The sequence below is a fragment of the Piliocolobus tephrosceles genome, chromosome 6 (assembly GCF_002776525.5).
Source record: "Piliocolobus tephrosceles isolate RC106 chromosome 6, ASM277652v3, whole genome shotgun sequence".
Classification (NCBI taxonomy): Eukaryota; Metazoa; Chordata; class Mammalia; order Primates; family Cercopithecidae; genus Piliocolobus; species Piliocolobus tephrosceles.
This window is the reverse complement of record NC_045439.1, coordinates 34,163,675-34,186,061: the sequence shown is the minus strand read 5'-3', so window position 1 is coordinate 34,186,061 and position 22,387 is coordinate 34,163,675. Positions and strand designations below refer to the sequence as shown.

The window sequence follows — 22,387 nt, the reverse complement described above, 5'->3', positions numbered from 1 at the left end:
CCAATGTAACTGATACTTCTGGTTTCAAATAATATGCTAGATCAAAAGCATAAATTACCTTGAAAATGTGACCATTTTTCTAGCTCTCCTTGGCTATCAATAAGTAATACTCAAATTGCTCTAAATTGTTGGGTTGAGTTTAGGAGACAAAGGCCAGCAGTAAGCGAGATTATTAACATGAATTAGAATAAAACTCCCTCTTCAGTTTTCATCTAACAGAATGCAGGTCTTCAGAGAATGACTGTCTTTTCTAGCATAACACTCATCTACCTCCTGAAGGGCTGGGAGCTTAGGATTCTTTCTCGCTTTCAGTACTTTGTAGAGAAACCCAGAAGAATCCAGTGAGAATGGTTTCCTTGTTTGGCTGATTTTCTGGGAATCTTATTGGGAGGCAGAATGGCTCAGGGGTTAGATACCATTCTGGGATCTATGGCTAGATTCAAACTTGGCTGCACACCTGGGTAGCTGTGTGACCCTGCGAAGTTTGCAAAGGTTGCTTAACTTCTGCAGTTTTCACTGATGTTGATCATAGATCTTCAGTTCCCCTTTCCTCCTGGCATCCAGAGGATTGAGTCACTGGCTCCTTTGTGACTGGGTGGTGCTATGTGACCAGTTCTGGCCATGGATTTTGAACAAACATGTTCTATCTAACTTCTGGATTATACTATTTAATACCCAGTGAGAGACTCTCCAGAATTCTCTCTTGTCCCCCTGGCACATTGACCAGCAACATGCAAGGTGATGTAACTCCAATGAGCAGAGTTCCCCTGTTGACCTGAACTAGACATGTAGCATGAGAAAGAAATAACCTTTGTGCTATGCCACTGACATTTGGGGGGTTATTTGCTGCCATAAGTTAATCCACCTTACCCTGATTGGTGCACCTCACTAAGTCTTTGTTTCTTTATGTCAAAAAATGGTGATAATAGTAGAATCTTTCATCAAGTAATTATGAGGACTAAACAGGATAATGTGTGTATAAATACTTAGAATACTACCTAGCACATAGTAAATTTAAGTATATTGTGGCTGTTTATGATGATGATGATGTTGTTAGGCCATGCCCTAACTTTGCCTCTAACAAGTTATCTATCAAGCAAGTTATTAGTCATGTGTCTTCAAGAAAATCACTTATCATCAAGTTGCAATAGTAGTATGTTAGAATAAATGAACTGTAAGACTTCTAGCCTTATGATATGAGCCTCTATTAAGAACTCACTCAGAGACTCCATCCTGGTGTTTCAAAGATATTTCTATTGGTTAGGAAAATAAAACGTGATAATACTAAACATTATTTTCTATCCTTCAGTTGCTCTCCCTTCTCCAAACAAAAAGATGTATCCTCATTGCAGAATTTTTTATGTATCCTATTCTTAAGATTTCTGCTAGGGAAATTATTCTGGCTCATAAATTATTAACTACAAATTGGTTTCCCAATTTAGGCACCTATACCCTCATCAGTCCATCCCCATTCTCTGTTCGGTTTTCACCAGTAAGATGTCACAGCCCACTATGATCTTTTCTCCTGATAGGATGGTCTTACCAAAAGAAGAAGATCCTGTCCTTGACCACCTTAGTCCAGGTTCAAATAGCTATCCACACACCACCACTCGTGACCACTGAGACCTGTTTTCCAGCTTCTTCAGACCACAGCTTTCCATGTCTTATTTTTCTCTCATGTGACTTTAGATGTATCCTTCTCTAGTCCCAAAGGTAGCCCTCCCTGCAATTCCCAATAGCAGCATATTAATCTATGTTAACATATTAGACTGAACCATAAGAAATTGCTTTTGTGGAAGGGGTGGGGGTTGAATATAGAAATTTCATATGTTTCGATCTATATATGTAAACCAAATTTGGAAAAGAAGGAGATTGTGATCACATACTTATTAAATTACATGTTGGATCCCATCAAGAATCCTAATGTATTTCTTCTTCCATACCTTGTTGAACTGGGAGCTTGTTCCAGGATATGACTTATGCTCTATGTATAACCTTTGGACCTCCCTATACCCAGCAGTTGGTAGACAGCAGATACAGACGCTATATTTATTGACCGACTAGATGGGAACTTTTTCTGATAGTGAACTTGTTGACACTGATGTTTACACATTTGGGCGGTTTAAAAAGGTACCATTTATGACTACGTTATGGGAGAAAATAACACTTCTTTAACCTCTTTCAGATTGAAGACATCATTACAAAGATGCAAGATGACAAGACAGGGGGCGTGCCCATCAGAACAGTCAAGAGCTTTCTCTCCAAAATCCCCAGTGTCGTCACAGGTAACACCCTCCTTGCAAGGTGTTGGTAACAATCAGAACTACCAAAAAGTCTTAAGTCTAGATGGCAGCCTGAGGGGTGTCTGAAAATCTGTGAATAGTAAAAATGAAACATTCAGTGTGTTTCTTGACTCAGGTCCCATCCTAGTCTTAGTTTCTAGGAAGAAGCTACTTGTTGCCTATCATTAAGAATGACCTTACCATGACCAGCCCTTCAAGTGCATGTAGATTGAGGCCTCTGGGAATAAATAAACCCATTAATAAAGTGGCCCATCAGCAACTTTGCCTGTGGGATATACACAGCACAGAAATATTAAAGAAAATAAGTTTTTTGTTTGTTTGTTTGTTTGTTTGTTTGTTTGAGACGGAGTCTCGCATTGTCGCCCAGGCTGGAGTGCAGTGGCCGGATCTCAGCTCACTGCAAGCTCCGCCTCCCGGGTTTACGCTATTCTCCTGCCTCAGCCTCCCGAGTAGCTGGGACTATAGGCGCCAGACACCTCGCCCGGCTAGCTTTTTTTTTTTTTTGTATTTTTTAGTAGAGATGGGGTTTCACTGTGTTAGCCAGGATGGTCTCGAACTCCTGACCTCATGATCCGCCCGTCTCGGCCTCCCAAAGTGCTGGGATTACAGGCTTGAGCCACCACACCCGGCCAAGAAATTAAGAAATTAAGTTTAAATAGGTTTTTAAGACAGTGTTATATTCAAATTCTACAAAATGCTTGTATTTTCAGTTTTTTAACTCACTGTACTTGAACTCCTGAAAGAGAGGTTTTAAAATATTTTCCTTCATTCCTTGTATTGTGTTTTGTGTGCTCATCTTTCTTTTACAATGCTTTATTGTGAAATATATTAAAACACATGGGTAGCTCAAAAATAATAAAACATATTATATGTCCCTACCATCCTGCCTTATAAAGAACATATTATCAATATCTTAGAGCCCCCTTGGGTACCTACTGTATTGCATCTACTTCCTTCAACACTATCTGCTCGTATACTAATCAATTCATTGTTTTTCTTTGTAGTTTCAATACCTAGGTATGTATTTTTTGCTATCCAAACAAGTAACCAAATAAATTAAGATAACATTTTAGATGATTCTCTTAATCTGCCTATATGCTTTTTAAAATTCAGGAACCAAATGACTTAATTTTCACTATATACCTTTTAGAATGGCTAAAAATAAAAATATTGACAGTACCAAGTGGGGGTGAGGATGTGAAGCAACTGGAACTCTCACGTATTGGTGATAGGAATGGAAAATTGTGCAGCTACTTTGGGAACTAGTTTGGCAGTTTCTTACACAGTTAAACAATGCTTACCATATGAGCCAGCAATCCCACTCCTGGGTATTCACCCAAGAAAATGAAAACTTGTGTTTATTCAAAAACTTGTATGTAACTGTTTATAGCAACTTTTTTTGAAGTATACTGAAGAATGTAGCAACTTTATTCATAATCTCCAAAGACTGGAAACAACCCAAATGTCCTTCAATGAATGGGTAAATGGATAAACGAACTGTAGTCTCTCCATACTGAGCAACAAAAACCAGGGAACTATTGATACTGGCAGCAACTTGGTTTAATCTCTGGGTCATTTTTCTGGGTGAAAGAAGGCAGTCTCAAAGGTTACACACTATGTGGTTTCATGTATACAACATTCTATATATCACAAAACCATAGTGATAGAGATTAGAGCAGTGATTTCCAGCAACTGGCAGTTGCAGGGCGAGTGTGACTACAAAGGACAGCAGGAGGGAGTTTTATGAGATGATGATGATGAACAGATGAACAGTTCTGTATACTGATTGTCGTGATGGTAACACGACTCTATATGTAGGCCAAAATTCATGGAACAGGCCCGGTATGATGGCTCATGCCTGTAATCCCAGCACTTTAGGAGGCTGAGGCAGGGGGATCAACTGAGGTCAGGAGATTGAGACCACCTTGACCAACGTCGCAAAACCCCATCTTTACTAAAAAATACAAAAATTAGCCAGGTGTAGTGGTGCGCACCTGTAGTCCTAGCTACTTGGGAGGCTGAGGCAGGAGAATCACTTGAACCTGGGAGGTAGAGGTTGCAGTGAGCCGAGATCACGCCACTGCACTCAAGCCTGGGCGATAAGAGCAAGACTCTGTCTCAACAACAACAACAACAAAATTCATGGAACAGCACGTACACACACACACACACACACACACAGAGAGAGAGAAAGAGAGTCAATATTACTGTATATTAGCTTAAAAAATAAATAGACCCAGTTGAAGTAAGTATCCCAACTCATTATCGAGATTGTCACTGAACTCATGCACTGTCTTACTTAGCTCAGGCTGCTAGAACAAAGCACACTACACGGCTTATAAAGAACAGAAATTTGTGTCTCACAGTTCTGGAGTCTGGAAGTCTGAGATCGGATGCCATCATGGGTTCTGGTAAGAGCCCATTCCAGGTTGTAGACTGCTGACTTCTTGTTGTATCCTCATTTGGTGGAAAGAAAGCTAGATAGGGGGCCGGGCACCGTGACTCACGCCTGTAATCCCAGCACTTTGGGAGGCTGAGGCGGGTGGATCACCTGAGGTCAGGCATTTGAGAGCAGCCTGGCCCACATGGCGAAACCCCATCTCTACTAAAAATACAAAAAAAAATTAGCTGGGTGTGGTGGCGTGTGCCTGTAGTCCCAGCTACTTGGGAGGCTGAGGCAGGAGAATCACTTGAACTGCGGAGGTTGCAGTGAGCAGAGGTCACGCCACTGCACTCCAGCATAAGTGACAGAGTGAGACTCCGTCTCAAAAAAAAAAAAAGTAAGCTAAATAGCTCTCTGGCCTCTCTGTAAAGGGTAATAATTCCATTCGTGAGAGGCCCTCCTTCATAAACTCCCCAAAGACGCCCTAATGCCATCACTTTGGGGATTAGATTTCAACGTACGAATTTGGAGGATACACATTCAGTCCAAAATAGAGCTCAAAAAGATTTGGGTAATGAAGGATACTTTTATTGTTAGTGTTTTCTAATTTTAAAAATTATATAAATAGAATTTAACTATATATATTATTCATGTATAATGTATAATATAGACTATAGGTGATTTTACTATATGATTTTTCACATTCCTGGATTTTGTTCAATAATGTTGTTTAAGGCTTTTCTATCTATTTCACGGGCTACATTGATCTGTTGTTTTTCTTACCATTGTTGCTGGTTTGGGTATCGTTCATGCTAGCCTCATAAATGAGCCTTGAAGTATCTCTTTTTTGTTGATATTCTGCTTTTCTTTGAAAAATAATTGTCCCTTTAATCCAGGTTTTTAGGTATGTAATTTCAATTATTTTTTATTTCTAAAATTTCCTCTGGTTCTTTTTTTTTTCTTTTTTTTTTTTTTAGACAGAATCTCACTCTTGTCACCCAGGCTGGAGTGCAATGGCGTGATCTCACTGCAACCTCCACCTCCTTGGTTCAAGTGATTCTCCTGCCTCAGTCTCCTGAGCAGCTGGGATTATGAGTGCCTGCCACAACACCCGGCTAATTTTTTGTATTTTTAGTAGAGATGGGGGTTTCACCATGTTGCCCAGGCTGGTCTCGAACTCCTGACCTCAGGTGATCTGCCCGCCTCGGCCTCCCAAAGTGCTCTAGTTCTTTTTATTATATGCTTGGTCTTTCATTTTTTATTTATTCATCTAGATGTTTATTGAGCGTACACTGTTTTCTAAGCGTTGTTAAAGACTTGAGATTCAGAAGTAAATGAAACAGATAAAAAGTTCTACCCTCATGGAATTTATATTCTAGTTGAGGAAGAAATAAGTAAGGAAAACTTAGAGAATTTTAGGTAGTGATAAAGGCCAAGAAGAAAAATAAAAGACACAAAAGGATAGGAAGTGTTAGAGTCTTGCAATTTTGGCATAGGTGCTCAAGAAAGAGCTCTTTGAGAAGATGACATTTGAGTAAATATGGAAAAGAGATGAGGGATTGAATCATATGTATATTGAGGGAACGAGCATTCCAGACAGCCAGAGCTCAGTGCCCAAGGCAGGAGAGTTCATGAAGCATTGAGGATCTGTGAGAGGGGCCAGGGCAGCTAAAGTAGAGTCAAAAAAATAAGGAGAGTGGGGATGAAGCCACATGAGAATGGTGAGCTAGATCACTTAGCCTCTTATCACTGCAGCATTTTGCACATGGCCTGACCTGCTCTGACTTACCTTTCAATGAGATCACTCTATTATATTCAGAATCCCCTGGGGGATTGACGATTTGGATGCCAGATAGGAGGCTATTATTAAAATGGTGACTCGGACTAGATGATATGGTTTCGCTCTGTGTCCCTACCCAAATCGCATCTCAAATTATAATCCCCACGTGGCAAGGGAGGAACCTGGTAGTAGGTGATTAGATCATGGGGGAGGTTCCCCCGCTGGCTGTTCTCATGATAGTGAGTGAGTTCTCACAAGATCTGATGGTTTAAAAGTGTGGCACTTCTCCTTGCTCTCTTTCTCTCCTGCCGCCATGTAAGACATGCTTTGTTTCCCCTTTACCGTCTGCCAGGATTGTAAGTTTCCTGAGGCCTCGCCAGCCATGTAATTGACTGTGAGTCAATTAAGTTTCTTTCCTTTATAAATTACCCCGTCTCAGAATGTTCTTTATGATAGTGTGAAAATGGCCTAATACACTAAGCTGTCAGCACTGTAGATGTGTGAAGTACTCAGATTCGGATTCAAGTCTGAAGGTAGATAATATGGTTTGGCTGAGTCCCCACCTAAATCTCTTCTTGAATTGTATAACAGTTCTTAGAATCCTCACATATCCTGGAAGGGACCTGGTAGGAGGTAATTGAATCATGGGGGCAATTACCTCTATGCTGTTCTCATGATAGTGAGTGAGTTCTAATGAGATCTGGTGATTTCATAAGGGGCTTTCCCCTGTCTTTGCTCTGCACTTCTCCTTGCTGCTTCCATGCGAAGATGTATTTGCTTCACTTTCTGCCATGATTGTAAGTTTCCTGAGGCCTCCCTAGCTATGCTGAGCAGTGAGTCAATTAAACATCTGTCCTTTATAAATTACCCAGTCTTGGGTATGTCTTTATTAGCAGCATGAGAATGGACTCATACGGTACATTGGTACCAGGTAGTGGGGCACTGCTGTTAAGATACTTGAAAATGTGGAAGTGGCCAGGTGCAGTGGCTCATGTCTGTAATCCCAGCACTTTGTGAGGCCATGGCAGGTGGATCATTTGAGGTCAGGAGTTCAAGACCAGTCTGGTCAACATGGTGAAACCCCATCTCTACTAAAAGTGCAAAAATTAGCTGGGTGGTAGTGGCACACACCTGTAATCCCAGCCACTTGGGAGGCTGAGGCAGGAGAATCACTTGAGCCCAGGCAGCAGAGGTTGTGGTGAGCTGAGATTGCACCACTGCGTTCTAGTCTGTGAGACCCTGTCTCAGAAAAAAAAGAAAAGAAAGAAACTGTGAAAGCGACTTTGGCACTGGGTGACAGGCAGAGGTAGGAACAGTTTGAAGGGCTCAGAAGAAGACAAGAAAATGTGGGAAAGTTTGGAACTTCCTAGAGACTTGGAGGGCCCAGAAGACAGGAAGATGTGGGAAAGTTTAGAACTTTCTAGAGACTTGTTGAATGGCTTTGATCAAAATACTGATAGTGATATGGACAATAAACTCCAGGCTGAGGTAGTCTCAGATGGAGATGAGAAACTTGTTAGGAACTGGAGCAAAAGTAACTCTCGTTATGCTGTAGCAAGGAGTCTGGTGGCATTTTGGCCCTGCCCTAGAGATTTGTGAAACTTTGAACTTGAGAGAGATGATTTAGAGTATCTGGCAGAAAAAAATTTCTAAGTGCAAAGTGTTCAAGAGGTGACATTTGACACCTCTGGACACAAGAGAGCGTAAAAGTTTGGAAAATTTGCAGCCTGATGAACCAGTAGAAAAGAAAAACCTATTTTCTGGGGAGAAATTCAAGCTGGCTGCAGAAATTTGCATAAGTAAGGAGGAACCAAATGTTAAATGCCAAGACAGTGGGGAAAATGTCTACAGGGCATGTCCCAGACCTTCAAGGCAGCCCCTCCCATCACAGACCCAGAGGCCTAAGAGGAAAAAATGACTTTTTTCCTCTTAGGTCCAGGGCCCCACTCTGTGTACAGCCTAGGGACTTAGTGCTCTATGTCCCAGCTACTCCAGCTGTAGTTAAAAGGGGCCAAGGTACAGCTCAGGCCATGGCTTCAGAGGGTGCAAGCCTCCAGCCTTGGCAGCTTCCACATAGTATTTGTCTTGTGGGTGTGCAGAAGATAAGAACTGAGGTTTGGGAACCTCTACCTGGATTTTAGAGGATGTATAGAAACACCTGGGTATCCATACAGAGGTGTGCTGCAGGGGTGGAGCCCTCATGGAGAACCTCTGCTAGGGCAGTGCAGAAGGGAAATGTGGGGTTGGAGCCCCCACACAGAGTCCCTATTGGGGAACTGCCTAGAGGAGCTGTAAGAAGAGGGTCACTGTCTTCCAGATCCCAGAATGGTAGGTCCACCCACAGCTTGCACTGTGCAACTGGAAAAACTGCAGACACTCAGCACCAGCTGTGAAAGCAGCCAGGAATGGGGCTGTACCCTGCAAAGCTACAGGGGCAGAGCTGCCTAAGATAGTGGGAGCCCACGTCTTGCATCAGCATAACATGGATGTGAGACATGAAGTAAAAGGAGATTATTTCATAACTTTAAGATGTAATTAGTGACCTATTGGATTTCAGACTTTCATGGGGGCCTGTAGCCCTTTGTTTTGGCCAATTTCTCCCATCTGGAACAGGTATATTTACCCAATGCCTGTACCCACATTGCATGTAGGAAGTAACTAGCTTGCTTTTGATTTTACAGGCTCATAGGCGGAAGAGACTTGCTTTGTCTCAGATGAGATTTTGGACTTGGACTTTTGGGTTAATGCTGGAATGAGTTAAGACTTTGGGGGACTGTTAGGAAGGCATGATTGTGTTTTGAAATGTGAGGACATGAGATTTGGGAGGGGCCAGAGATGGAATGATATGGTTTGGACATGTCCCCACCCAAATCTCGTCTTGAATTGTGATTCCCATAGTCCCCATGTGTCTTGAGAGGAACCCAGTGGGAGGTAATTGAATCATAGTTGGTTACCTCCATGCTGTTCTCATGATTGTGAGTGAGTTCTCATGAGATCTGATAGTTTTATAAGGGGCTTTTCCCCCACCTTACTCCTCACATCTTCTTGCTACTGCCATGTGAAGAAGGACATGTTTGCTTTCCTTTCTGCCATGAAGTTTCCTGAGGCCTTCCTAGCCATGGTGAAATGTCAGTCAATTAAACCTCTTTTCTTTATTTACCAGTCTCGAGTATGTCTTTATTAGCAGTGTGAGAACAGACTAATGCAGTAGAATAGACAGTATTAAGGGATAGATCAGATACAGAATGTGAGAGGACACAAAGGAATTAGCCATAATCCACACTTTTTGGCTTCAGCAGCTGGAAAAAAAAGGAGTTGCTATTAATTTCAATGGGGAATACTATGATAGGGGTACCAGGGGTCAGGGTGGGGGGTAGTTGTTAGCTGAAGGGTAAGAAATCAGAAGATAAATTTTAGACAGGTTAAGTTATAGCGACCTATTAGACATTCACTTGGAGATGACAAGTAGGTATTTGAGTATGTGGATTTGGATTTTAAGGGAGTGTCTGAGCTGGGTTCATAAGCCATCAGCATGTACACAGTATTTAGAGTCATGGGAATAATAAGGTCATCAAGGGAGTGAGTGTAGATAGAATACACAATCCAGTTCCTAAAACATGGGGTACTCCAATCTATAGATGTGAGGGAGAGAAGAAAACAGCAAAAAAATTAAGAACAAGTGGCTGGAGACAAGGGGGAAAAATCAAGAGGATATAATTTCTTGGACACCAACTTTTCTAGAAAGTGTTTTAAGGAAGAATGGAGTGACCTACTATATCTATGCTGATAAGCTAAGGGCTGAGAGTTTATCATTACATTTAGCAACACTGAATTCATTGCTGACCTCGGTAAGTGCACATTCTATGAAACATTGGGAGCAAAGATCCTTATTGGAGTATGTTCCAATCTGAGTATGAGGAGAGTGATTCAAGATGCTAAGACAGTTAATCTTGGAAGGAGTTTCCCTTGTGAAATGAAGAAATGCAGTCATATCTAGAGGGATACATTAGGTCAGAACAGATAGATTTTTAATTTAATAAAAGGTAATATGTTTGTATTATAGAAATGACTTAGTAGAGAGGGGGAAATGATGCAGGAGAACGGAAAAACTTCAAGGAGTGATATCAATGAATAGATAAGAGAGGATTGAATCTAACATGCATATAGGTGAGTAGTTGCAGCTAGAAACACATGCAATTTATTCACAGAAAGAAGAAAGGCACAATAGATGCACAGAGGTATAAATAAGTGGGCAGATGTGATGGGAGGTGGTGGGAGCTTATAGAACTTCTCATTGTCTCTATGTTCCTGGTAATCTGGAAAGCAAAAGTGGCAGAGATTTTGCAAGTTTGAGGAGAGATCATAAATTATAAATTAGTCAACTAAGCGAGTAGAGATTGACTGGACCAGGGAAATAGAACTTTGATTGTGATTGATATGGTTTGGCTCTTTCTCCTCACTCAGATCTCGTCTCAGATTGTAATCCCCATAATCCCCACATGTTGAGGGAGACACCTGGTGAGAGGTGATTGGATCATGGTGGTGGTTTCCTCCATGCTGTTCTCATGATAGTGAGCAAGCTCTCACGAGATCTGGTGGTTTTTGTAAGTGTTTGACAGTTCCTTCTTCACACATTCTCTCTTGCCTGCTGCCGCGTAAGACATACCTGCTTCCCTTTTCGCCACGACTGTAAGTTTCCTGAGGTCTCCCCAGCCATGTGGAACTGTAAGTCAATCAAATCTCTTTTTGTAAATAAATTACCCAGTCTTGGGCAGTTCTTTATAGTTGTGTGAGAATGTACTAATACAGTGACCTTAGGATGATTAATGTTTTTAATTTAAAGACAGACAATTCTTTCCCCATCCACATTTAGCTCTGTGGATTTGGGCATGCCTCAGGTAGAAAGTGGACTTAATTGATGTTATAGCAAGTTTGAGGGCATAATAGATAAAGATAGAGGAAGAGTGACTAAAATGACTGGCCATTACATTTAATTGAATAAGGATGGAAAAAACATGAGATGGATGAGGAACCATGAAGAGTAGTTATTGCAATCAATTGTAAGTCAAGTGGCAAGGGAATTTTGGAGTTTTTAGAGGCAAGAGTAGAAGAGTTGAAAATATAGGAGGTGGTAATGGATAGTCATGTTTGAAAGTGAGATTCTGGAAAGATTGTGATTATTGGCAGGGAAAAAAATGTAAGGTATAACCGTAGGAACAAGGGATTAAAATGGGATAGAGGGTAAGATTATTGGAGGAGAGGAGGTTAAGAAACTAAGAGGCCATGATACTGGAAGACTGAACTGTGTGAATATTGAAATCACTACTGGGGGAGTGTTAGAGAAGGTGGTTATGAGTTAAAATCTTTATGGAATGAGAAGCAAAGGACCAGGGATCAGTAGATGACTTTCACAATAAGAGGTACAGGTGGTTTACTCAGATGGTATGGAAGTGAAAGCTGAGTGTGTTTTAGAGAAGAGGGAGGGGATGAAGGTAGTCCGAAAGTAGCCATTAGAAGCATGATAGTCACTTCTCTACCTGTAAACCCCATGGTATATAAAGTGTGGGAGGGAAAATAGCCACCACCTAAGAGGGCTGCAAGGAAGCAGGGCCATTGGGGAAGAAATAGAAGATGAAAGGAATGTTAACTGATTTTACTTATGATTCATCATGAGTCCAAGAGGGCAAGTGAAAGGGTTGCAGGAGGAGATGGTGAGTTTATGACTTGAGTAATAAATGCCTGCTATTTCTGTGTGCCAGGCTCTAGAGTAGTCAAAGATGATATAAAGATGAACAAAGACTTGAACCCTGCTCTTAAAAAGCTATTAATCTAGTGAGAGAAACAGACACAGACAGACCAATGATTATATGAGCTGTGTGCCATAATAGAAGAATGGACAAAGTGCCGTTTGAGTCCAGGAGAGAGAATCATGAACTTTTATTGGATATGTCTAGAATATTTCTCTGAGAAGGTATATCAGTTATCTATTGCTGCATAACAAACCACCACAAACTATCATTGCTTACAACTACAGTGATTTGTGGTTTCTTATGATTATGATTCCATGAACTGGCAATCTGGGCAGTTCTGCTGGTCTCAGCCATGAGGCCATAGTCATCTGATGGCTTAATTAAGGCTGGAGGGTCTACAGTGGCCTCACTCATTTGTTTGGCTTTGGTGCTAACTCTTAACTGGGGTCTCAGTTCTTCTCCATGTCGCCTTGTATCTGCCAATAGGTTAGATTGGGCTTCTTCATAGCCTCTTGGTGTTAGGGTTCCAAGCAGGAGAAGATAAAAACTTCTAGACCTCATAGAGCCTAGGCTCCAGAACTCATACAATGTCAAGTCCACCATGTCTTGTTCTTCAAGGCAAATCACAAGGCAAAGTCTGGATTGAAGAGGATGGAGAAACCAAGTCCACCTCCTGGTGTAGGAGTGACAACATCATGTTGACATTGGGAGACATGATTCATTGGAGGGCATTACCATAACAATCCACCATAGACAGTAATTTAGAACTGGGCCTTAAACATAAGTATAAACCCATGGGAAGTCATTCCATGTAGAGAAAATAGAATTTTCATAGGCCCGAATACGTGAAAAATATGCCAGGTTTCAGTAAACATAAGCTTGCTTGGGTGGTTGGAGTTTAAAACACATTTATGTGTGTATGCGTTTGAGAAGAGGAGCATGTTGCCAGAACAGCCACAGGAGTGAAAAAGATACAAGAATTACACTTAATAACAGATTATAAAGGAATGCTGACTTGTAGACTTTGTCTCAAAGGTGGGGCTACTTTTTTCTCAAAGGTAACCCATCTACCCTGTTCAGATGGACTGCCATCAGCGGTTTTAAATATAAGAGAAGTCACATCCATGAAGTGGATGGAAGTTTAAGCAGGAAGAAATGAAGGGTATGGAGACTAGTTATGGAGTCTAGATAAGGGAATGTATGTGGGAAATAAGGAAGGCCATATTAACAACAACCACAGTATCAACTGAAACCATGGCTATACAGCCATGCATCATTAAATCCTTATAAAAACCCCGTGAGATAGAAACTGTTATTATCTCTACTATGTAATGGAGGAAACTGCTAATTCAAGAGTAACTTTTCCAAGGCCACACAGCTAGTAAATAGCAGGATCTGTTTCTGTGGACCACCTGTGTAAGGAGGGTAGCAGTAGGGTTCAAGACATCAGAGGAAAAAGTAGAAGGTATGATTGACATAACCTGCTGACTCGAAATAGAACACAAGGTAACTTATCCAAAATGGATACACCTTAATATCATGGATTGAATACATTCATTTAACTTTTTCTCTTCTGAAACCCCACAAAAATTATAGTAAAAGACTTTTATTTTAAAAGTATAATCTAAAAGTTGGAGGCCTCTATTACAGTGATCTACCATAGGAAATAAACATCCTGAAAAATCTTGAAAAGGTGAGTCCAGTACAAATGGCAGTTAGTGCCTCACTCTCAAGATGAGCAGATGTGTGAAAGACTCATGGAGAATAGTCTCCCAACGCAGGAGACAATAGCAACAAAACTCAAGAATCTTGAAAACAAATGGATGAGTGGTAACTGGCAATAGCCCTGAAACAACCTAACCATCACTTGTCAGTGGACAAAGCTAAAACAACAACAACAACAACAAAACCCTCTATTTATATGATGGAGTTCTCAGTGGGCTCAGAAACTGGTAGCATCAACAGACTTTTCTATCTAGTTAGAATGTGTTTTGCCAACACTCTCACCTACTTAACTACTGTACAGACCAATCACTAGCTCAGTGTCTATTGTTTAGCAATATCAGGTCCTGCAGTTGGCCAGCACAGCTCAGACTGGTGTTGAGGTGGTTCCTAAGACCAGTCAAGCCCCAGGACAGAAGACAAATCTCATGCTTATCTCTAGTTGCTGGCACTGGAGTAGAGAACTACATAGAGAAAAAATCCAGGTCACCGAGACCCATGGGTACCAAACCTAAAGTGGAAACACATTAATACATGGCCACCCTGTTACTGTGGCAAGAGAGGCTGTATCTACATGGGACAGTAATCAGCCCACACTTTAGCCTTTCCACCAGCTCAGCAACCTCCATCAGACTTTCTAGCCATTTGAGAAATAGCCAGCTTCCCATCACAAACCAGCAGATACCAGCAGATACTCCAACACCAGAGCTTCCATTTCAAGAGCAACCACTGGGGGAATAACTTTTTCTCTTCTGTATTAGACCCCAGTTCTTTAATAAAAATTGAAAGTAAAGGTGAAAGAATAATGGACATTATAAGGCTGGTTAATCAGCAGTGTCTTTATTTCTTGCACTGCTACATAACACACTGTCCATACCTACATGTGACTTTGCTGAATAAACAGCAAGTGATTTCAATGGAAGAAGGCAAGAAGATGGAGACTAATGGCATGATGATGACAGTCTGCTGGTGAAAGCTTCTTTCCAAAGATGATGAGCATGTCCCAGTGCATCCAAGACTCTGTTACTCTCAGAAGCTCTGGAAGCTGTTTGTCACCTCTTTCTCAGCAACACGGTGAAAGTCAGAGAATAATGTTGATAAAAAGTAGTATCTTGCTGGAAGGCCCATCTCTATGCTGTCAAGTTCCTACACTGAGTTGAAAATTTCGAAGATGGCCAAATAGGAACAGCTCCAGTCTCTAGCTCCCAGCGTGAGCAACACAGAAGACGGGTGATTTCTGCATTTTAAACTGAGGTACTGGGTTCATCTCACTAGGGAGTACTGGACAATCGGTGCTGGTCAGCTGCTGCAGCCCGACCAGCGAGAGCTGAAGCAGGGCGAGGCATTGCCTCACCTGGGAAGCACAAGGGGGAAGGGAATCCCTTTTCCCAGCCAGGGGAACTGAGACACACAACACCTGAAAAATCGGGTAACTCCCACCCAAATACTGCACTTTACCAAGGGTCTTAGCAAACAGCACACCAGGAGATTATATCCCACTCCTGGCCGGGAGGGTCCCACGCCCGCGGAGCCTCCCTCATTGCTAGCACAGCAGTCTGTGATCTAACGGCAAGGCAGCAGCGTGGCTGGTGGAGGGGCGCCCACCATTGCTGAGGCTTAAGTAAGTAAAGCTGCTGGGAAGCTCGAACTGGGTGGAGCCCACAGCAGCTCAAGGAGGCCTGCCTATCTCTGTAGACTCCACTTCTGGGGACAGGGCACAGCTAAACAAACAAACAAAAAAAGCAGCAGAAACCTCTGCAGACACAAACGACCCTGTCTGACAGCTTTGAAGAGAGCAATGGATCTCCCAACACGGAGGCTGAGATCTGAGAACGGACGAACTGCCTGTTCAAGTGGGTCCCTGACCCCTGAGTAGCCTAACTGGGAGGCATCCCCTACTAGGGGCAGACCGACACCCCACACCTCACACGGCGGGGCACACCCCAGAGACAAAGCTTCCAAAGCAAAAATCAGACAGGTACACTCACTGTTCAGCAATATTCTATCTTCTGCAGCCTCTGCTGCTGATACCCAGGCAAACAGTGTCTGGAGTGGACCTCAGGCAATCTCCAACAGACCTACAACTGAGGGTCCTGACTGTTAGAAGGAAAAATAACAAACAGGACGGACACCCACACCAAAACCCCATCAGTACATCATCATCATCAAAGACCAAAGGCAGATAAAACCACAAAGATGGGAGAAAAGCAGGGCAGAAAAGCTGGAAATTCAAAAAATAAGAGCGCATCTCCCCCTCCAAAGGAACAGAGCTCATCGCCAGCAATGGATCAAAGCTGGACAGAGAATTACTTTGACGAGTTGAGAGAAGAAAGCTTCAATCCATCAAACTTCTCAAAGCTAAAGGAGGAATTACGTACCCAGCGCAAAGAAACTAAAATTCTTGAAAAAAGAATGGAAGAATGGGTAACTAGAATAATCAGTGCAGAGAAGGCCATAAACGAACTGACAGAGATAAAAACCATGACACGAGAAATACGCGACAAATGCACAAGCTCCAGTGACCAACTCGATCAGCTGGAAGAAAGAGTATCAGCTATTGAGGATCAAATGAATGAAATGAAGCGAGAAGAGAAGTCTAAAGACAAAAGAGGAAAAAGAAATGAACAAAGCCTTCAAGAAGTATGGCATTATGTGAAAAGACCAAATCTACGTCTGATTGGGTTGCCTGAAAGTGAGGGGGGAAATGGAACCAAGCTGGAAAACACTCTTCAGGATATCATCCAGGAGAACTTCCCCAACCTAGTAAGGCAGGCCAACATTCAAATTCAGGAAATACAGAGAATGCCACAAAGATACTCCTCAAGAAGAGCAACTCCAAGACACATAATTGTCAGATTCACCAAAGTTGAAATGAAGGAAAAACTGTTAAGGGCAGCCAGAGAAAAAGGTCAGGTTACCCACAAAGGGAAGCCCATCAGACTAACAACAGATCTCTCGGCAGAAACTCTACAAGCCAGAAGAGAGTGGGGGCCAATAGTCAACATTCTTAAACAAAAGAATTTTCAACCCAGAATTTCATATCCAGCCAAACTAAGTTTCATAAGTGAAGGAGAAATAAAATCCTTTACAGATAAGCAAATGCTTAGAGATTTTGTCACCACCAGGCCTGCCTTACAAGAGATCCTGAAGGAAGCACTAAACATGGAAAGGAACAACCAGTACCAGCCATTGCAAAAACATGCCAAAATGTAAAGACCATTGATGCTAGGAAGAAACTGCATCAACTAACGAGCAAAATAACCAGTTAATATCATAATGACAGGATCAAGTTCATACATAACAATATTAACTTTAAATGTAAATGGACTAAATGGTCCAATTAAAAGACATAGACTGGCAAACTGGATAAAGAGTCAAGACCCATCGGTTTGCTGTACTCAGGAGACCCATCTCACATGCAGAGACATACATAGGCTCAAAATAAAGGGATGGAGGAAGATCTACCAAGCAAATGGAGAACAAAAAAAAGCAGGGGTTGCAATCCTAGTCTCTGATAAAACAGACTTCAAACCACCAAAGATCAAAAGAGACAAAGAAGGCCATTGCATGATGGTAAAGGGATCAATTCAACAGGAAGAGCTAACTATCCTAAATGTATATGCACCCAATACAGGAGCACCCAGATTCATAAAGCAAGTCCTTGGAGACTTACAAAGAGATTTAAACTACCATACAATAATAATGGGAGACTTCAACACCCTACTGTCAACATTAGACAGATCAATGAGACAGAAAGTTAACAAGGATATCCAGGAATTGAACTCATCTCTGCACCAAGTGGACCTAATAGACATCTACAGAACTCTCCACCCCAAATCAACAGAATATACATTCTTCTCAGCACCACATCACACTTATTCCAAAATTGACCACATAATTGGAAGTAAAGCACTCCTCAGCAAATGTACAAGAATAGAAATTATAACAAACTGTCTCTCAAACCACAGTGTAATCAAACTAGAACTCAGGACTAAGAAACTCAATCAAAACTGCTCAACTACATGGAAACTGAACAACCTGTTCCTGAATGACTACTGGGTACATAACGAAATGAAGGCAGACATAAAGATGTTCTTTGAAACCAATGAGAACAAAGATACAACATACCAGAATCTCTGGGACACATTTAAAGAAGTGTGTAGAGGGAAATTTATAGCACTAAATGCCCACAAGAGAAAGCAGGAAAGATCTAAAATTGACACTCTAACATCACAATTAAAAGAACTGGAGAAGCAAGAGCAAACACATTCAAAAGCTAGCAGAAGGCAAGAAATAACTAAGATCAGAGCAGAACTGAAAGAGATAGAGACATAAAAAACCTTCCAAAAAATCAATGAATCCAGGAGTTGGTTTTTTGAAAAGATCAACAAAATTGATAGACCGCTAGCAAGACTCATAAAGAAGAAAAGAGAGAAGAATCAAATAGACGCAATAAAAAATGATAAAGGGGATATCACCACCGACCCCACAGAAATACAAACTACCATCAGAGAATACTATAAACACCTCTATGCAAATAAACTAGAAAATCTAGAAGAAATGGGTAATTTCCTGGACACTTACACTCTCCCAAGACTAAACCAGGAAGAAGTTGAATCCCTGAATAGACCAATAGCAGGCTCTGAAATTGAGGCAATAATTAATAGCCTACCCACCAAAAAAAGTCCAGGACCAGATGGATTCGCAGCTGAATTCTACCAGAGGTGCAAGGAGGAGCTGGTACCATTCCTTCTGAAACTATTCCAATCAATAGAAAAAGAGGGATTCCTTGCTAACTCATTTTATGAGGCCAACATCATCCTGATACCAAAGCCTGGCAGAGACACAACAAAAAAAAAGAGAATTTTAGACCAATATCCCTGATAAACATCAATGCTGAAATCCTCAGTAAAATACTGGCAAACTGAATGCAGCAGCACATCAAAAAGCTAATCCACCAGCACATCAAAAAGCTAATCCACCGTGATCAAGTGGGCTTCATCCCTGGGATGCAAGGCTGGTTCAACATACGCAAATCAATAAACATAATCCATCATATAAACAGAACCAAAGACAAAAACCACATGATTATCTCAATAGATGCAGAAAAGGCCTTTGACAAAATTCAACAGCCCTTCATGCTAAAAATGCTCAATAAATTCGGTATTGATGGTACGTATCTCAAAATAATAAGAGCTATTTATGACAAACCCCCAGCCAATATCATACTGAATGGGCAAAAACTGGAAGCATTCCCTTTGAAAAATGGCACAAGACAGGAATGCCCTCTCTCACCACTCCTATTCAACATAGTGTTGGAAGTTCTGGCTAGGGCAATCAGGCAAGAGAAAGAAATCAAGGGTATTCAGTTAGGAAAAGAAGAAGTCAAATTGTCCCTGTTTGCAGATGACATGATTGTATATTTAGAAAACCCCATAATCTCAGCCCAAAATCTCCTTAAGCTGATAAGCAACTTCAGCACAGTCTCAGGATACAAAATTACTGTGCAAAACTCAAAGCATTCTTATACACCAGTAACAGACAAGCAGAGAGCCAAATCAGGAATGAACTTCCATTCACAATTGCTTCAAAGAGAATAAAATACCTAGGAATCCAACTTACAAGGGATGTAAAGGACCTCTTCAAGGAGAACTACAAACCACTGCTCAGTGAAATCAAAGAGGACACAACAAATGGAAGAACATACCATGCTCATGGATAGGAGGAATCAATATCGTGAAAATGGCCATACTGCCCAAGGTAATTTATAGATTCAATGCCATCCCCATCAAGCTACCAATGAGTTTCTTCACAGAATTGGAAAAAATGCTTTAAAGTTCATATGGAACCAAAGAAGAGCCCACATTGCCAAGACAATCCTAAGTCAAAAGAACAAAGCTGGAGGCATCATGCTACCTGACTTCAAACTGTACTACAAGGCTACAGTAACCAAAACAGCATGGTACTGGTACCAAAACAGAGATATAGACCAATGGAACAGAACAGAGTCCTCAGAAATAATACCACACATCTACAGCCATCTGATCTTTGACAAACCTGAGAAAAACAAGAAATGGGGAAAGGATTCCCTATTTAATAAATGGTGCTGGGAAAATGGGCTAGCCATAAGTAGAAAGCTGAAACTGAATCCTTTCCTTACTCCTTATATGAAAATTAATTCAAGATGGATTAGAGACTTAAATGTTAGACCTAATACCATAAAAACCCTAGAAGAAATCCTAGGTAATACCATTCAGGACATAGGCATGGGCAAGGACTTCATGTCTAAAACACCAAAAGCAATGGCAACAAAAGCCAAAATTGACAAATGGGATCTAATCAAACTAAAGAGCTTCTGCACAGCAAAAGAAACTACCATCAGAGTGAACAGGCAACCTACAGAATGGGAGAAAATTTTTGCAATCTACTCATCTGACAAAGGGCTAATATCCAGAACCTACAAAGAACTCAAACAAATTTACAAGAAAAGAAACAAACAACCCCATCAAAAAGTGTGCAAAGGATATGAACAGACATTTCTCAAAAGAAGACATGCATACAGCTGACAGACACATGAAAAAATGCCCATCATCACTGGCCATCAGAGAAATGCAAATCAAAACCACAATGAGATACCATCTCACACCAGTTAGAATGGCAATCATTAAAAAGTCAGGAAACAACAGGTGCTGGAGAGCATGTGGAGAAATAGGAACACTTTTACACTGTTGGTGGGATTGTAAACTAGTTCAACCATTATGGAAAACAGTATGGCGATTCCTCAAGGATCTAGAACTAGAAGTACCATATGACCTAGCCATCCCATTACTGGGTATATACCCAAAGGATTATAAATCATGCTGCTATAAAGACACATGTACACGTATGTTCATTGTGGCACTATTCACAATAGCAAAGACTTGGAATCAACCCAAATGTCCATCAGTGACAGACTGGATTAAGAAAATGTGGCACATATACACCATGGAATACTATGCAGCCATAAAAAAGGGTGAGTTTGTATCCTTTGTAGGGACATGGGGATGCAGCTGGAAACCATCATTCTTAGCAAACTATCACAAGAACAGAAAACCAAACACCGCATGTTCTCACTCATAGGTGGAAACTGAACAATGAGATCACCTGGACTCGGGAAGAGGAGCATCACACACCGGGTCCTATTATGGGGAGCAGGGAGGTGGGAGGGATTGCATGGTAGTTATACCTGATGTAAAGGACGAGTTAATGGGTGCTGATGAGTTGATGGGTGCAGCACACCAACATGGCACAAGTATACATATGTAACAAACCTGCACGTTATGCACATGTACCCTAGAACTTAAAGTATAATAATTTAAAAAAATAAAAGAAATAAAGAAAAGAAAAGAAAAGAAAAAAAGAAAATTTCATCAACGTATCCAGATCATCCCAAAGGCAAAAAGAGAAGCAATGGTTAATGACCTACACCAATAAATCAACAAACACATAGCAATATGCAGATGTGTACCTTTATGGTGGATCAAATTGGCCTGGACAAGAAACTCTAAATGGAAAGTTTTAGAGCATAAAGAGAACATTCTAGAAAAAGAATGTACTTGCCAAAAAAGTCAAAACTGAAATAAAGGAAAAAATGTAGACCTGGGGAATATGAATTTGGAAAAAGAATTTATGGGTAATGAGGATAGAGATAAGGGGAGAGATATAGTTAAAAGCAGAGCAGAAAATTGATATACAGGTTTCCAGAATTCACAGGTAACATAGAAGGGAACCATTGTATCAAGTGACACAAAAAAGATCAGAGTTGAAGGGATTTGATTTTGTCCACATGAGTCCCTTGAAAGCAGGCTTTGTGGTGTGTTTGTTTACAACCTTCCTAACGTGTCGATGTCTACCAGTTGGAACAGTGACACAAGAGGTGGTAGGCATTTCTTGACCTTCCATCACACAAATTAAATTTGTCTGGTGAATTCCTGCAGGACCCATACAGAGCCTGGACTGAAAGCACCTGTTTGGATCATCTGTGCTGAAAGCGAAACCTTTTCTCATCAAACGTTTCTCTTCTTTGTCTTTCTGGCTTTCATATGTCTGATCTAACTTCATTGGTTACATCTTTATTAATAATAAATATCTAATAAAAATGTTAATAAATTTAAATAAATACATTGAATTAAAAATAACCTATATTGATCTAACCTGTTTTGGGTAAAGGAGGTTCCTGTACCCAATATAAGGACTTGAGGAAGTTATGGGTTTGGGAGAGAAGACACAAGATCAGTCTTGATTATGCTAAGCTTGAGGTTTTGAGGGGGAATTCGGATAGCACTGTTTAGGAGAAGCTTGGAAGTGAGGAGTCAAAGTCCTGGAGAACATTTTATGTAAGAGATGTGTATGGATTTGGGAGTCATCAGGGCCTGAGTGACAGAGGACTCCAGGGCCATGACTGGGAACT

At 41.1% G+C, this 22,387-nt stretch overlaps 1 protein-coding gene across 1 annotated transcript in view; it reads left to right on the top strand.

The window, feature by feature from the left end:
* Nucleotides 1–22,387, top strand: part of RGS6 (regulator of G protein signaling 6) — a 623,561-nt gene that overhangs the window by 411,719 nt on the left and 189,455 nt on the right. The window contains 1 exon segment of the mRNA XM_031935755.1: nt 2,186–2,285. Coding sequence (XP_031791615.1) covers nt 2,186–2,285 — 100 coding nt within the window.